General features: G+C 45.3%; 1 protein-coding gene across 2 annotated transcripts in view; it reads left to right on the forward strand.

Annotated features, from left to right (window-relative positions):
* Positions 1 to 17469, forward strand: part of LOC124016308 (heterogeneous nuclear ribonucleoprotein L-like) — an 81935-nt gene that overhangs the window by 24006 nt on the left and 40460 nt on the right. For both annotated transcript variants that reach the window (XM_046331855.1, XM_046331856.1), the window contains exon 2: positions 13760 to 13878. In XM_046331855.1, the coding sequence (XP_046187811.1) occupies positions 13760 to 13878 (119 nt within the window). The remainder of the gene's footprint in view (positions 1 to 13759; positions 13879 to 17469) is intronic.

Genomic DNA, 17469 nt, shown 5'->3' on the forward strand with positions numbered 1-17469 from the left:
TCTTCTTGTCTCATCTTCTGGCCTCTGGAATTCTGCCTGAAATACGTATTTGTCCAAAGCAGGAAAGATGGTTGGGTTCAATATCCTGTGCATGGTGCAGACCTGGGCTCAAATACTATTTGAAATCCTTTGAAATACGTAATCTGTGCCTTATTGAGCTTGCCTAAAAAGTAACACAATGCAAATAGTCCGAGTGGCCATTTGATAAATTGTTCAGCAGTCTTATGGCTTGAGGGTAGAAGCTGTTAAGGAGCCTTTTGGGCCTAGACTTGGCGCTCCGGGGACCACTTTACCATGGAGTAGCAGAGAGAACAGTCTATAACTTGGGTGACTGGAGTCTTTGACAATTTTTTTGGGCCTTCCTCTGACACACCTAGTATGTAGGTCCTGGATGGCAGGAAGCTTGGCCCCAGTGAAGTATTGGGCCATATGCACTACCCTCTTACGGTCGGATGCCCAGCAGTTTCCATACCAGGCAGTGATGCACCGGTCAGGATGCTCTCGATGGTGCAGCTGAACGTATGTGACACAGTGGCATCAGACAATAAGGAGGCTGAGGAGGTTTGTTGCACGACAGGTGGCTAGGAAGCTAAATAAAATATTTAACCAGGATTGTTTTAACAGAAAAGGGGCTCTTCTGAACCCAACTGGCGAGCAGAATAATTTAATATGATGGGGGTGTTTAATATGTCCGCTGTGTCATGTTTGTCATTTATTATCATGTCTTGTCCCTGTGCTCCCCATTCTATTCGTTTCCCTCTGCTGGTCTTATTTGGTTCTTTCCCTCTTTCTATCCCTCTCTCTCCCCCTCCCTCTCTCACTCTCTCGCTCTCTCTTCTCTCTATCGTTCCGTTCCTGCTCCCAGCTGTTCCTATTCCCCTAATCATCATTTAGTCTTCCCACACCTGTTCCCGATCCTTTCCCCTGATTAGAGTCCCTATTTATTCCTTTGTGTTCCGTTCCTGTCCCGTCGGTTCCTTGTTTAGTATTCACCATGCTGTGATTGCGTATCGCCCTGTCCTGTCGTGTTTTTGCTGTGATTGTGTATCGCCCTGTCCTGTCGTGTTTTTTGCCTTCATCAGATGCTGCGTGTGAGCAGGTGTCTCTGTCAACTACGGCCTGCGCCTACCCGAAGCGACCTGCAGTCTGTGGCCGCTTCTCTTGTTATTCCCCTCTACAGACTAGAGGATTTCTGTTATTCCCTGTTTGGACTTGAATAAACTCTGTTTCTGTTAAGTCGCTTTTGGGTCCTCTATCACCTGCATGACAGAAGGAACCGACCAAGGAATGGACCCAGCGACTTCAGACGCTCGTTACACTGCCGTCAAGATCCAAGGAGCTATGCTCGGCAGACACGAGCAGGAATTGTCTGCTGCTCGCCATGCCGTGGAGAACCTGGCCGCTCAGGTTTCCGACCTCTCTGGACAGTTCCAGAGTCTACGTCTCGTGCCACCTGTTACTTCCTGGCCTGCCGAGCCTCCAGAACCTAGGGTTAATAACCCACCTTGCTACTCCGGGCAGCCCACTGAGTGCCGCTCCTTTCTCACGCAGTGTGAGATTGTGTTCTCTCTCCAACCCAACACATACTCTAGAGAGAGAGCTCGGGTTGCTTACGTCATTTCACTCCTTACTGGCCGGGCTCGAGAATGGGGCACAGCTATCTGGGAGGCAAGGGCTGATTGCTCTAACAAGTTCCAGAACTTTAAAGAGGAGATGATTCGGGTTTTTGACCGTTCAGTTTTTGGTGGGGAGGCTTCTAGGGCCCTGGCTTCCTTATGCCAAGGTGAACGGTCCATAACGGATTATTCTATTGAGTTTCGCACTCTTGCTGCCTCTAGTGAGTGGAACGAGCCGGCGCTGCTCGCTCGTTTTCTGGAGGGACTCCACGCAGTGGTTAAGGATGAGATTCTCTCCCGGGAGGTTCCTTCAGATGTGGACTCTTTGATTGCTCTCGCCATCCGCATAGAACGACGGGTAGATCTTCGTCACCGGGCTCGTGGAAGAGAGCTCGCTTCAACGGTGTTTCCCTGCTCCGCATCGCAACCATCTCCCTCCTCTGGCTTTGAGACTGAGCCCATGCAGCTGGGAGGGATTCGCATCTCGACTAAGGAGAGGGAACGGAGGATCACCAACCGCCTGTGCCTCTATTGCGGAGTTGCTGGACATTTTGTTAATTCATGTCCAGTAAAAGCCAGAGCTCATCTGTAAGCGGAGGGCTACAGGTGAGCGCAACTACTCAAGTCTCTCCATCAAAATCCTGTACTACTTTGTCGGTCCATCTACGCTGGACCGGTTCGGGTGCTACATGTAGTGCCTTGATAGACTCTGGGGCTGAGGGTTGTTTCATGGACGAAGCATGGGTTCGGAAACATGACATTCCTTTCAGAGAGTTAGTAAAGCCTACGCCCATGTTCGCCTTAGATGGTAGTCATCTTCCCAGTATCAGATTTGAGACACTACCTTTAACCCTCACAGTATCTGGTAACCACAGTGAGACTATTTCTTTTTTGATTTTCCGTTCACCGTTTACACCTGTTGTTTTGGGTCATCCCTGGCTAGTATGTCATAATCCTTCTATTAATTGGTCTAGTAATTCTATCCTATCCTGGAACGTTTCTTGTCATGTGAAGTGTTTAATGTCTGCCATCCCTCCCGTTTCTTCTGTCCCTACTTCTCAGGAGGAACCTGGCGATTTGACAGGAGTGCCGGAGGAATATCATGATCTGCGCACGGTCTTCAGTCGGTCCCGAGCCAACTCCCTTCCTCCTCACCGGTCGTATGATTGTAGTATTGATCTCCTTCCGGGGACCACTCCTCCTCGAGGTAGACTATACTCTCTGTCGGCTCCCGAACGTAAGGCTCTCGAGGATTATTTGTCTGTGTCTCTTGACGCCTGTACCATAGTGCCTTCTTCTTCTCCGGCCGGGGCGGGGTTCTTTTGTTAAGAAGAAGGACGGTACTCTGCGCCCCTGCGTGGATTATCGAGGGCTGAATGACATAACGGTTAAGAATCGTTATCCGCTTCCCCTTATGTCATCAGCCTTCGAGATTCTGCAGGGAGCCAGGTGCTTTACTAAGTTGGACCTTCGTAACGCTTACCATCTCGTGCGCATCAGAGAGGGGGGACGAGTGGAAAACGGCGTTTAACACTCCGTTAGGGCATTTTGAGTACCGGGTTCTGCCGTTCGGTCTCGCCAATGCGCCAGCTGTTTTTCAGGCATTAGTTAATGATGTTCTGAGAGACATGCTGAACATTTTTGTTTTTGTCTATCTTGACGATATCCTGATTTTTTCTCCGTCACTCGAGATTCATGTTCAGCACGTTCGACGTGTTCTACAGCGCCTTTTAGAGAATTGTCTCTACGTAAAGGCTGAGAAGTGCTCTTTTCATGTCTCCTCCGTTACTTTTCTCGGTTCCGTTATTTCCGCTGAAGGCATTCAGATGGATTCCGCTAAGGTCCAAGCTGTCAGTGATTGGCCCGTTCCAAGGTCACGTGTCGAGTTGCAGCGCTTTTTAGGTTTCGCTAATTTCTATCGGCGTTTCATTCGTAATTTCGGTCAAGTTGCTGCCCCTCTCACAGCTCTTACTTCTGTCAAGACGTGTTTTAAGTGGTCCGGTTCCGCCCAGGGAGCTTTTGATCTTCTAAAAGAACGTTTTACGTCCGCTCCTATCCTCGTTACTCCTGACGTCACTAGACAATTCATTGTCGAGGTTGACGCTTCAGAGGTAGGCGTGGGAGCCATTCTATCCCAGCGCTTCCAGTCTGACGATAAGGTTCATCCTTGTGCTTATTTTTCTCATCGCCTGTCGCCATCTGAGCGCAACTATGATGTGGGTAACCGTGAACTGCTCGCCATCCGCTTAGCCCTAGGCGAATGGCGACAGTGGTTGGAGGGGGCGACCGTTCCTTTTGTCGTTTGGACAGACCATAAGAACCTTGAGTACATCCGTTCTGCCAAACGACTTAATGCCCGTCAAGCTCGTTGGGCGTTGTTTTTCGCTCGTTTCGAGTTTGTGATTTCTTACCGTCCGGGTAGCAAGAACACCAAGCCTGATGCCTTATCCCGTCTGTTTAGTTCTTCTGTGGCTTCTACTGATCCCGAGGGGATTCTTCCTTATGGGCGTGTTGTCGGGTTAACAGTCTGGGGAATTGAAAGACAGGTTAAGCAAGCACTCACGCACACTGCGTCGCCGCGCGCTTGTCCTAGTAACCTCCTTTTCGTTCCTGTTTCCACTCGTCTGGCTGTTCTTCAGTGGGCTCACTCTGCCAAGTTAGCTGGTCATCCCGGTGTTCGAGGCACTCTTGCGTCTATTCGCCAGCGCTTTTGGTGGCCGACTCAGGAGCGTGACACGCGCCGTTTCGTGGCTGCTTGTTCGGACTGCGCGCAGACTAAGTCGGGTAACTCTCCTCCTGCCGGTCGTCTCAGACCGCTCCCCATTCCTTCTCGACCATGGTCTCACATTGCCTTAGACTTCATTACCGGTCTGCCTTTGTCTGCGGGGAAGACTGTGATTCTGACGGTTGTCGATAGGTTCTCTAAGGCGGCACATTTCATTCCCCTCGCTAAACTTCCTTCCGCTAAGGAGACGGCACAAATCATTATTGAGAATGTATTCAGAATTCATGGCCTCCCGTTAGACGCCGTTTCAGACAGAGGCCCGCAATTCACGTCACAGTTTTGGAGGGAGTTCTGTCGTTTGATTGGTGCGTCCGTCAGTCTCTCTTCCGGGTTTCATCCCCAGTCTAACGGTCAAGCAGAGAGGGCCAATCAGACGATTGGTCGCATACTACGCAGCCTTTCTTTCAGAAACCCTGCGTCTTGGGCAGAACAGCTCCCCTGGGCAGAATACGCTCACAATTCGCTTCCTTCGTCTGCTACCGGGTTATCTCCGTTTCAGAGTAGTCTGGGTTACCAGCCTCCTCTGTTCTCATCCCAGCTTGCCGAGTCCAGCGTTCCCTCCGCTCAAGCGTTTGTCCAACGTTGTGAGCGCACCTGGAGGAGGGTGAGGTCTGCACTTTGCCGTTACAGGGCACAGACGGTGAGAGCCGCCAATAAACGCAGGATTAAGAGTCCAAGGTATTGTTGCGGCCAGAGAGTGTGGCTTTCCACTCGCAACCTTCCTCTTACGACAGCTTCTCGTAAGTTGACTCCGCGGTTCATTGGTCCGTTCCGTGTCTCCCAGGTCGTCAATCCTGTCGCTGTGCGACTGCTTCTTCCGCGACATCTTCGTCGCGTCCATCCTGTCTTCCATGTCTCCTGTGTTAAGCCCTTTCTTCGCACCCCGTTCGTCTTCCTCCCCCCTCCCGTCCTTGTCGAGAGCGCACCTATTTACAAGGTACATAAGATCATGGACATGCGTTCTCGGGGACGGGGTCACCAATACTTAGTGGATTGGGAGGGTTACGGTCCTGAGGAGAGGAGTTGGGTTCCGTCTCGGGACGTGCTGGACCGTTCACTCATCGATGATTTCCTCCGTTGCCGCCAGGATTCCTCCTCGAGTGCGCCAGGAGGCGCTCGGTGAGTGGGGGGTACTGTCATGTTTGTCATTTATTATCATGTCTTGTCCCTGTGCTCCCCATTCTATTCGTTTCCCTCTGCTGGTCTTATTTGGTTCTTTCCCTCTTTCTATCCTCTCTCTCCCCCTCCCTCTCTCACTCTCTCGCTCTCTCTTCTCTCTATCGTTCCGTTCCTGCTCCCAGCTGTTCCTATTCCCCTAATCATCATTTAGTCTTCCCACACCTGTTCCCGATCCTTTCCCCTGATTAGAGTCCCTATTTATTCCTTTGTGTTCCGTTCCTGTCCCGTCGGTTCCTTGTTTAGTATTCACCATGCTGTGATTGCGTATCGCCCTGTCCTGTCGTGTTTTTGCTGTGATTGTGTATCGCCCTGTCCTGTCGTGTTTTTTGCCTTCATCAGATGCTGCGTGTGAGCAGGTGTCTCTGTCAACTACGGCCTGCGCCTACCCGAAGCGACCTGCAGTCTGTGGCCGCTTCTCTTGTTATTCCCCTCTACAGACTAGAGGATTTCTGTTATTCCCTGTTTGGACTTGAATAAACTCTGTTTCTGTTAAGTCGCTTTTGGGTCCTCTATCACCTGCATGACACGCTGAACCGCATGCATGATTGGAGAATGATCCAGAACCATTTTTTTTTTATTTTTTATGAAAGTGTGTCAAACTTTTGGCATATGGAGACTTCATGGCGTAATTTTTTGGTTGTAAACTGGTTCTGGTTGAGAAGACCTCACATAACCATATTGCAACCAATTACTACTACAACTACTACAGATTATAAGAACTACTACAACGTAATGGTATCTACGTTTAGGAACCAATTCATGTTATGTCTTTGTTATATCTGTATATGACTCTCTATATCATCTTCAAATTCACTTTCAAATGTGGTTATGCAGTCTCTACTACCCGCCTGCCAGGTTTGCTCAATAAAACAATGTCAATTGTTCATGACCAAAATATATCAATTCAAATGTGGTTTCTTGCAGTAGAAGACATTTACATTTACATTTAAGTCATTTAGCAGACGCTCTTATCCAGAGCGACTTACAAATTGGTGCATTCACCTTGTGACATCCAGTGGAACAGTAGATGCACTTTACAATAGTGCATCTAAATCTTAAAGGGGGGGGGGGGGTGAGAGGGATTACTTATCCTATCCTAGGTATTCCTTAAAGAAGAGGAGCCTTGTTTTCATATCATCCCCAGAAAAGTAATTGCTTTTGACAAAATAAAGCCAAAGATACTTCACACTACTTGTACCTCCTGATTTTCTTCCATTCTATCCGACAGCCGAAAGGGAATCTTCATCTAACATTTCTATTTACACTCTACACTAAGGATGTATCTCAAATGGCACCCTATTCCCTATATAACACACTACTTTTGACTAGAGCCTTATGACCCCTGGTCAACAGTAGTCCACTTGGGACGCAGAGGCTGAGACAATAATCAGAATGGTTCAATTAATGACGACTCTCGAAAAACGGCACTAAAACAAATGTTCCCCCGTCAGATTGTTTGTTCCGTGGAACCCTGGCTGTTGGCGAGATAAATTATGCATTACCTCTGCCTTGTTAGCCACGTTTGTGCAGAGTTTGACCTGGCAAATGTTTACCGCTCTTGTTCAGCGGTAGCAGACAAGGCCAGGTTTAATGAGAACATTCTGGAAGAGAAGGAAGGAGAAAAAAATGAGAGAAGAGGAACCCGGTTTAGTTATTGGCCCTCGATCAGCAAAACCAAAACGCCTGTTAGTTGCAAGTCAACGGGGGCCTAGAAACTAAGTACCAAGCCAGGGATGATCAGTATGTATGTTAAAATGGAAATTATACATCAACATCCGTCCTTGATCGCAAATGTCACTGAAAGGGATTGTCACTGCTTGTCACCCCCTTACCCCTCATTCCTACAAAAAAAGCTGAGATCCTGTTGCTATGGAGGGGAGGGGAGCGGGGGATGGTACTTAATGCCCTTTGCCGCGGTCGTGCCGCGAGTATGAGATACCTGTTCAACTGTCATGTCCACTCTGTTCTATCTGATAGTGGTGGTGGTGTGTGTGCATGAGGGGTATGAGGGGGGACAGCAACACTCAGGGGTCCTAACCCTAAAAAAGTCAAGAAGATGTTCTTCGCTCAGCAGAAACATGGTCGTCTCGCCTGGCACGGGCAATAAAACCCCGACCCCCTACTAGTGTCATGTGAAACAAACTGCCACAGTGATTAATGCCACAAGCTTTACGGTTGTCAGGAATGTTTCACTGATGACCTACAGCTGGTATCTCCCTCCTCTGCTGCTCTGGTCCCAAAGACTAATTCTAACTTTATTGTTTTGAGACAGTTAACTGCTTTGAGACAGTTAATGCCTTATAAAAGGCTGTGTTCCAACTTCCGACTCAACCCTTTGGTCTGAGTAGATTCGGTTGGTGACGCTCAACCTGGCCCGGATGGTGACTGACTCAGCAGAAAACCACATCCTGCCAGTGAGACGAGAAGTCGTGCTTCAGCAGGTGAGCACAGAGTCGGAACGAAGAAGTAACACTGTACGGTTTTCGATGCATTTGGGCTGGTGGGCCGTATAGTTAGAGAAAGTATTGGATATTTGTGGCTCGAAGTTGATAATCTGTTGGTTTCTAGATTGGTTCCTCTCTAATGAAGTACTCTACCGTTGATTTTATGGTGTAGACACACACTCTCTCACATATACAAACATACACACACATAACCTGGCACACTCTTTCTCTCTCTCGCACGCACACACGCACACACGCACACACACGTACGCACGCACGCACACACACACGCACACGCCCACGCACACGCACACGCACACGCACACAAACAGTATGTCAACCCTGTATCTGGCCTACAGTTACACAACACTGTTAAACATGTGTCTTTTCTCTGACAGAGCCCTGTTCTCCCTAAGTTGCTCTTTGAGTGTCTGCATCATTCTAAATATAACATGTATGAGTGGAGAAGAGATATGTGATGCTGACACCTGATGTTAAAGGGTACACTTTGCTTAGAAGGCTTCTGGAGAGGTTAGTTGTTTTTGGGGACGGTTAGTCAAATTATTCTGTATTGAACCCTGTAACACCTAAATCTGTAACACCTAAAAAAGACTAATCAAAAGTGTGCGTGTGTGAGGATTTTATGTGAATTGTAAAAAGTGGTTCTTGAGATGTACTTTGTGGCAGGCAATGGTTATATCTACACTAGAATGGTTTTAAAGTGTACTTTAAAGAACCTTCATGAGAGTTATCCCAAAAGGTTTGCTCAAGCTGCGACAAACCAAAGTGTCTGTGCGTGTATGTGTTTAGTGTTGGCAGATGGTTGTCTCTCAGGTTTTGTACTGTGTTGTGAGATGAGGGTAAATTGGCCTCAAAAGCCTTCAATTCAGTTGCCGGAAACAAGGTCGCTGTCTGCATCGAGCAAAAAAAGCTCTCGTGCTTTTTCTCATGCTAAGGTGTTAGTGGCAAAGCTTTGGAAGTTTGACATTTTGTTATTTCGTTGTTTTTTTTACCATTTTGAGTGAGATGATTTTCCAACATCAACTACCAGCATTGTTTAAACAAACCAAAAAAGGACTCCTGAATTAGCGGATCTTTCAGAAGACACAAAGTTACTATTTCAACATCACAGGGAGTAAAGCATGTACCCCCTAGCTTCAGAAAAAAATGTAATAAAATAAACAAGACACTTGCCAAGAATATCACTCAATAGTATTGGCAGGGCATTGTTCTGCAGAGTGTAAGCCAGAGGGACATGGCTTGCATAGCAGTAGAGGTGGATCAGCCTTTGATGTAGCTACGTTTCAGACTAAACTGCAAACAGAGCTGCGTAGATGTGTATCCTGTGTGTGGCCGGCGAGGCCCTCTGCCGCAGCATGCTTCTGGATGCTGTTTCACACCCGCAGCAGCAGTAGCTTGTGACTGCGGTTGAGTCGGAATCAGTGAGAATTGTCATTATCAGCTACTGTGGGAGAGGAGTGAGACATTCACATGTGGACAAAAACAATTTATGTATCTCTTTGGAAACGCAATCGTCTGATCCAGCGGTCTTATCCAATGTGTGTGTGTGTGTGTGTGTGTGTGTGTGTGTGTGTGTGTGTGTGTGTGTGTGTGCATTAAACTTTTGTGACATTGCATTTTATCGCCTCGGCTGGCTGCAGTGGGGTATTTGCTGGATTAATGGGATGAATCGTTGCTCCGAGACCCCCTTTCTTGTGGACAGAACTTTTGCTCACGTTTCCTCAGTGCTATTTTTAAAGGAGGGAAGAGGCAGACTGAAAATGTAATTTGGTGAAAATAGCTTTGGGCGTGGGACTGACAAAAGGGGCCACGGTCTGTCGAGGTGTGAGAGAGAGGTGAGTGAGTGAGTGAGTGAGTGAGTGAGTGAGTGAGTGAGTGAGTGAGTGAGTGAGTGAGTGAGTGAGTGAGTGAGTGAGGAAATACAGACAGAGTGAAAGACAGGGAGGAGGAGGAGGAGGAAGAAATAAAAACAAAAGACAGGAAGAGTGTATAGATAGTAAGAAAGAAAGAAAAAAATGAACAAGGAAATAAAGAAATGGAAGAAGGAAAGATACAGAGAGATACTTTCAACTTTGAAGACACCCTTGAAAGTTTGGGTAGTTAAAGTAGTGGTAGGTATGCCTGACTGTGTTCAAGTGCAGGCATCAAAAGAAGACAGCTCAGATATTTTCCAAATAGCAACTGCTCGAGAGCCAAAAGGTGGCTTTGAAATAGTTTATATGCTTAATTTTACCACAGCGAAAAGCACACCACTTATTCTATTTTTTCCTTTACCACTGTGACAGGCGACAGTTTTGCATGTTTTTTTCCCCACTCTCCAATATCCTGAGCATTAAAACAGATCACCAGGATATGAATATATCAATGTCTTTTTGTTGAGCTACATGTTGAATTGAAGTTCTTCTTCAGACAAACACTGTCCATGGATTGTGGTTGTCATTTCTAGGGCTTCTTTGAGTTATTTCCAGGGATGTTTGTCTGTGTCCTGTTTCTCTACACTTTCACTCACAAACTCCCGTCATGGATTTAAAAGCTAATGATCGGTGTAAGCATTGGCTGTAGGGAATTTCCATCCTCGTTAAATCCATGGAAGAAAGTGTGCAAGTACATACTTCGGAAGAAGGGTGCTGAATTAAAAAAAGAATTAGCCTTTATTTAACTTGGCAAGTGAATCGGGACACAGCCTATCTAGGGCTGGGGGTAATAATGTGGTCAATTGTAAATTAATCTCGTTTTATTAAGCACAGTGACTGTCTGCGAGGATTCAATTTGTCTCTGTGTCTGAAGTAGAGCGGTGTGGGGCTCGGCATTGTCCCAGAGCGCATAGAGGACTAGACCGGAGGAATTCATTGTGAAGGACAGCTCCCGTAATCAACAGTCATGGGCTTCTGGAAGAGCTAGCGTTGAACGAAGAAGAGGGCCAAGCAATTGGTTGCCTCGGACGTGCTGTGGTCCTTGTCGATGCGGTTTCTCCAAGCCGGGCTATGGTGGATACAAGGGGATACAAGGCAGCCCAAGTTGTTTTAAGAAAACGAGAGACTGGATGTCAGACAATCTGTTTTGTTGTAGAGCAGACGCTTTGCAGTCTGATTACAATTACTGTTAGCTTATTTTCTTATGTACTATAGCTCCAGTCTCATCAGGGTGACTTGTTTCTTAATTTAGACAAATTATATCCATTTGGAAGATTATACGAATGGATGCTATAACCTGTTCACTGCAGCTGCTGTTTTTTTGGTTCATTGTGATTATGAAAAAAATCTAATTACTTAAAATCTGGCTGAGGTCATTCATTCATTTTGAAGGGGTTTTATTGTAATTTCATATTGGTCTCCCCAATTTTACACCTCTCGTTTCCTAGCGACCTTTAGTGGATAATTACTTTTAATTTGGTTCTTTTTTATGTGCTTTGCATCATTGTTTGTAATCCTTTTTCCAATTTAATTGGAGGCTAAGAAAAGAATGTACAGCGTTCAATTCGCAGATTAATTGTGTAATTTTTAGGTATTGGCTTTTGCTGCATTTTCATGGTTCATCTGTGCAGCATATAAGCAAAACTTTTATTTTATATTTCAACATACATATTTGAATGCCTGAATAGCCAGTCCAACATGAATGTATCAGTGAGCGTTCAAATATGTTCCCTCTACTTTCATGAATTTTCAAACAGAGCTTTCAAAGATGTTGCGCAACAATTTACAAAGTGATTTGAATGCTCTGCAAGTTGCTATTTCAGAAGTCCTTCCCCCTAAAGATTTTCATCATTAGCATATTTTCTTCACTTTGAAACAAGTGTGAAGGGTGGGTGAATTGTGAAGCCACTGTATGAATTAACAGCCTGTGCTGTGATTTAATAACATCCAGCTGCAAGACAAGGGGCCACAGTCTGAAGGCTTGCAGTAGAGTTGGGTATAAATTATGTTTACATTTAGATTGTGTGACAGACCATGATATACTGTACAGTGCATTCGGAAAGTATTCAGATCCCTTTTTCAGATCCCTCTTTTCCTTCTTCTAATCGGTATATGTCTTTGCTTTTCGCTCTTTCACCTCTGCTGGACAACGGCCCCTCTGAAAATCAGTAGTTCTACTAAGAGGGCCTCAAGTTGTTCACCTAAAATGAATGAATGAAGTACAGTGCATTCGTCTGTCAGGTTGGATGGGGAGTGTCGCTGCACAGCTATATTCAGGTCCCTCCAGAGATGTTCGATTGGGTACAAGTCAGGGCTCTGGCTGGGCCACTCAAGGACATTTAGAGACTTGTCACGAAGCCACTCCGGCATGGTCTTGGCTGTATATGCTTATGGTCGTTGTCCTGTTGGAAGGTGAACCCTGTGTGCTTAGGGTCGTTGTTCTGAGCGCTCAGGAGTGGTTTTTCATTAAGGATCTCTCTGTATTTGCTCCGTTCATCTTTCCCTCGATCCTGACTATTCTCCCAGTCTCTGTTGCTGAAAAACATCCCTACAGCATGATGGATGGTGCCAGGTTTCCTCCATATGTGACGCTTGGCATTCAGGCCAAAGACTTATCAGACCAGAAATCTTGTTCCTCATGGTTTGAGAGTCCTTTATGTGCCTTTTGGGAAACTCTAAGTGGCTTTCATGTGCCTTTTACTGTGGAGTGACTTCTGTCTGGCCACCCTACCATAAAGGACTGATTGGTGGAGTGCTACAGAGATGGTTGTCCTTCTGGAAGGTTCTCCCATCTCCACAGAAGAACTCTGGAGCTCGGTCAGAGTGACCATTGGGTTCTTGGTCACTTTCCTGACCAAGACCCTTCTCTCCCGATTGCTCAGTTTGGTCAGGCGACCAGCTCTAGGAAGAGTCTTGGCAGTTTCAAACTTCTTCCATCTAAGAATGATGGAGGCCACTGTATTCTTGGGGACCTTCAATGCTGCTTCACAAGATCTGTCCCTCGACACAATCCTGTCTCGGAGCTCTACGGACAATTCCTTTGACCTCATGGCTTAGGTTTTGCTCTGACATGCATTGTCAACTGTGGGACCTTTTATAGACAGGTGTGTGCCTTTGTAGAAACATCTCAAGGATGATCAATGGAAACAAGATGCACCTGAGCTCAATTTCGAATCTTATAGTGAAGGGTCTGAGTACTTATGTAAATAAGGTATTTCTGTTTTTTATTTGTAATACATTTGCTAACATTTCTAGAAACCAGTTTTCAATTTGTCATTATGGAGTATTGTGTGTAGATTGATGACATTTTTTTATTCAATCCCTTTTAGAATAATGCCGTAAAGTAACAAAATGTGGAAAAAGTCAAGGGGTCTGAATACTTCCCGAAGGAGCTGTATTTGCTTGCCGGTCTGTAAGTGGCTCTCGTATCAAAGAATCTGAAGAGGCGGAATTTACTTAGGCCTCAATAATGAGTGAAAAAAGAAAAAGAAGATGATTGAAGTCATTCAAACCAAACCAAATCAAACATTGCCACAAAACACAAACAAATTCACTATAAACATTCAGAAAAGAGTGTTAAGGGATTGACAAGAGAACATGCCGCGATTTCACTCCGTGTGCACCCCAAAAGCATGTCAAAGGCGCTCAGTGCCAATGCTGACGATAACTTTGATGTTTGGTTACATTTACATTATGTTAAACCTTCTTGGCTGTGAAAGCGGCCTTCTTATGTATCCATGTGGTATACCTCATTTGACCTTTCAACCCAATTTGACCGGTGTCCACCCCTCTCTCCTCCAGGACAATGGGGAGGATGCCCACAGGATTGCCCCCTCTCCGGTGGTCCACGTGCGGGGGCTCTGTGAGTCAGTGGTGGAGGGGGACCTGGTGGAGGCCCTGGAGAAGTTTGGCAACATCTGGTAGGTGATGTTTCTTTTTGTCTGTTCTGCTTTGAGGGACAATCCTTTGCCTGATTTCCATTACATGGATGCATGTGCGTATGATTATTTTAAATGTACTATAGAACGGTAGTCCATTACATAACTGTATTCATAGTTCAGAGTGGCACTTATTGTAACTGAATTTTCACTTACCAGGAAAAGCCAACTACTAAATCACTAAACATGTCAGTTAGGATTCTCATACTATTCTGCGTCTGAGCAGCTCACTGATTGAATGCATCAACAGAATGTATTGAGATGCATATTCTTTCCCTGTTTGCAGTCTGATATTTTTTCTCCAACAAAGCCAGTAGGATTGTGACTCTTAGTCCTCTTCGAATACAACTCCCTTTTTCTGGATTTTTATCTCCCATTAGCCATTTCTTCAGTGTTGGAAATCCATTTTTGATGCATTTAAATCAGTGGTTCTTAACCTTGTTGGAGGTACTGAACCCCAACAGTTTCATATGCGCATTCACCGAACCCTTCTTAATTGAAAAAAAATCTAATTCAAAACATAGGTATATATTTGACTGGTGCACAAAATGAACCGTGCATCAACATCACTGTGTTCAAAGAACAAAATCATCAAAACATTTTCACACAGATTATCATTTTCACACAAAAACAAAAACATAATAATGAATATTTACTGCAAATCAGTTTGACTTCTGCTGTATCCTTTCAGAGACCAGTTCAGAAATGCGCGGCTTCACCTTGGCAAGTGCCACTCTCATGTCATTTTTGCAACAAAGTCTGTTCCTTTTCTTCGTTTTTATGTCCAGCATCCTCGAAAAGGATTGCTCGCAAAGATATGTTGTAACAAACGGTATGAAAATCTCCAGAGCTTTCTTAGCAATAACAGGGTACGCTACCATTTGTTGACACCAAAACATTGAAAGCGTTGTTGTTCTGAAAAGTTGCTGTTTAACCTGGCTCTGCTGAATTTCAATGATTTCATCGAGGTATTCATCATTGACATCTGTTGTCTCAACACTAAACGTGAACGGCTGTCTCACCCATGCTGGATATGACTCTCTTGTAGGGAAGTATCCGTCGAGAGACTTTGCAAGCTCATCTAAGTGCGTGGCAATTGCTTGCTTCAGTTCAGCGGGTACAGAAATGTCTCCGATTCCAGATACATCTTCGATCTTACTTACACAGTCGTCCAGCAGGGGAAAGTTTGCGAAGTTATTGTTCTCTGTTCGTCGTTTCCATAACAGTAGCTTTTTTTGAAAAGCCTTCAGGTTTTCCTCAGCTTCGATGATGTTGACTCCACCACCCTGCATCTTTTGATTGAGAGCTGCGAAGATATCTGCCATGTATGCTAAAATGAGAATGAACTCAGAATTTTTTAAGCAATCTGCATGACAATGTTGGTGCTCTTGCAAAAACAGGGCTAATTCCACACGCACGGCAAAAACACGATTCAGCACCTGTCCCCGGGATAACCACCTAACGTTAGAATGGTACAGAAGTACCTCGAATTCAGAGCCCATTTCTTTACACAGCTCAAGAGACTTTGAAGAAGTCATCCACAAGTTTCTTCACATCGGCTGCCTTGGTTGTTGTTGTAAGAGGCTTACAAAATAAAAATTATTCCTTTATCACGTCGTCTTTCACATAGCGCACGAATACAGCAAGCTGGCTTAGATTGGAAACGTCTGTGGTCTCGTCGAGTTGAAGGCTGAATTTTGCCAGGCTTGAAATCAGATCTGCAACTACTTGAGCCAAGATGTCTTTGCTCATGTTCTCTATTCTGTCGCTGATGGTGTCATTTGAAAGAGGAATTTGGGATAACTTAACTTCGGCCTCTTTTCCCAGCATGATATTCGCCATCTTCAACACAGCTGGTTTTATGAGTGTTTCACCAATGGTGTGTGGTTTGCCCTGCTTTGCGATCAGGTAAGCAACTTCGTACGATGCTGTGAGGATCGGTTTGTTGATGGGTACAAAGCCGAGAACAGGCAGAGTAGCCTTTTCATCGAATCTGGCTCTCTTCACCTTGAATTCAGCGAGCGTTGTGTTCTTGTATTTTCCATCTCCATGCAGCTTAAGGAAGTGTTCTCTTAGTTTTGAAGGTGCTAGACTAGAATTGCTCAACTTGGCATTGCAAATCATGCAGTTAGGACACTGACTCCCATCACGTTCGGTTATACATGTAAATCCATATTGTACATATTCGTCCGACCACTTTCTTTTTTTGCTCGACATAGTAAGTATGAAGGGATTAAAATATTAAGAAAGAAATCACAAGACGTACCATCACCACAGTCATAAACTGACCGCACCAAATTCCCTGCAGCACAGATAGGCCAAGCGATGTAGCGTGATCACCTGCAGCCAATGATGGCCAAGCGGAGCGTGTCATCACGAATCATATGAATCGGATGTTTGTCTTGACCTCCGCCGAACCCCTGAGACCGACTCACCGAACCCCTGGGGTTCGATCGAACCCAGGTTAAGAACCACTGATTTAAATGCAATAACAATCTCTCGGGTTATCATATTTCTCGTAGAACAAGGACCATTAAGGGCTTGGAAAACGTTGTTTGACATTTAGGACCTGTATTTTTAGCTCATGTCTGTCCTCTAAATTGCCTGCTTTTATCATCAGACCACACGTTTACCCAAAGGGTATAACTGCTCCGGGGACAAACATATGATTCTCTTATTGCCTGGGGAAGCCTCATTTGGGGCACTCACACAACAGTGAATACACAGCAGAGGCTTATTTGCAGAGCCACTTCACGTTCACTTAGAGAATCTAAAAAAAATGATTTGAAGTTGAGGTGAATTTCGGTGAAATTTGGTAAAAGACAATGACCCCGTAGACACACTCAAGTTGCACAACTGAAATACAATGCATTCGACACAACGCTTGTAACACAAGGGAGAGTTTTTCTGCGCAAAAGTATTGATGCACGCATTTTCTGGAGACACCGCACAATGGTTGTGTAGACTTTTTTTATGTAGACAAACTCTCCATTATATCACAAACATAGCAGTTGTATCACAACTGTAACGGCGTTCGTCTGTTGTAAGAAGAGAGTCAGACCGAAATGCAGCGTGTAGGTTACTCATGACTTTAATGAAATATATCACGGTATGAAAGATTAGTGGAATCTGTGTGGGTTGCTGGACAGGTAGGATGACTGACAGTGAAGGTGAACAGGTGGTCACGTGTCAGGTGACAGAGGAATGTATGAGACTGAGGCAGGAATTCCTTTAACCATAAAGTGGTATATTTACTGGTAGTCTGTGCTGCATCACAAAAGAAACAAATAACATGTATACAATCAAATTCATAATCAAAGATCAAATCATAGCAGTCATTATTAACAATTCACATTACACAATATGTTTGAAGCGTGCGCTCCAAGCCGCGCTCCGCGGTGATAACTATAAACAATAACTGAATGGCCCACTCTCCCGATCACCACAGATCATTCAGATGAAAGGTAAGAGTCGGTGGACTTACGTGGATTCATGGACGCACAGAACTTCTGGATCAGATGGATTTAGGGAAGAGAAAGCAGCGAGATCAGGCGATGGCAATTTCCTCCTTTT

The sequence above is a fragment of the Oncorhynchus gorbuscha genome, linkage group LG26 (assembly GCF_021184085.1).
Source record: "Oncorhynchus gorbuscha isolate QuinsamMale2020 ecotype Even-year linkage group LG26, OgorEven_v1.0, whole genome shotgun sequence".
NCBI lineage: Eukaryota > Metazoa > Chordata > Actinopteri > Salmoniformes > Salmonidae > Oncorhynchus > Oncorhynchus gorbuscha.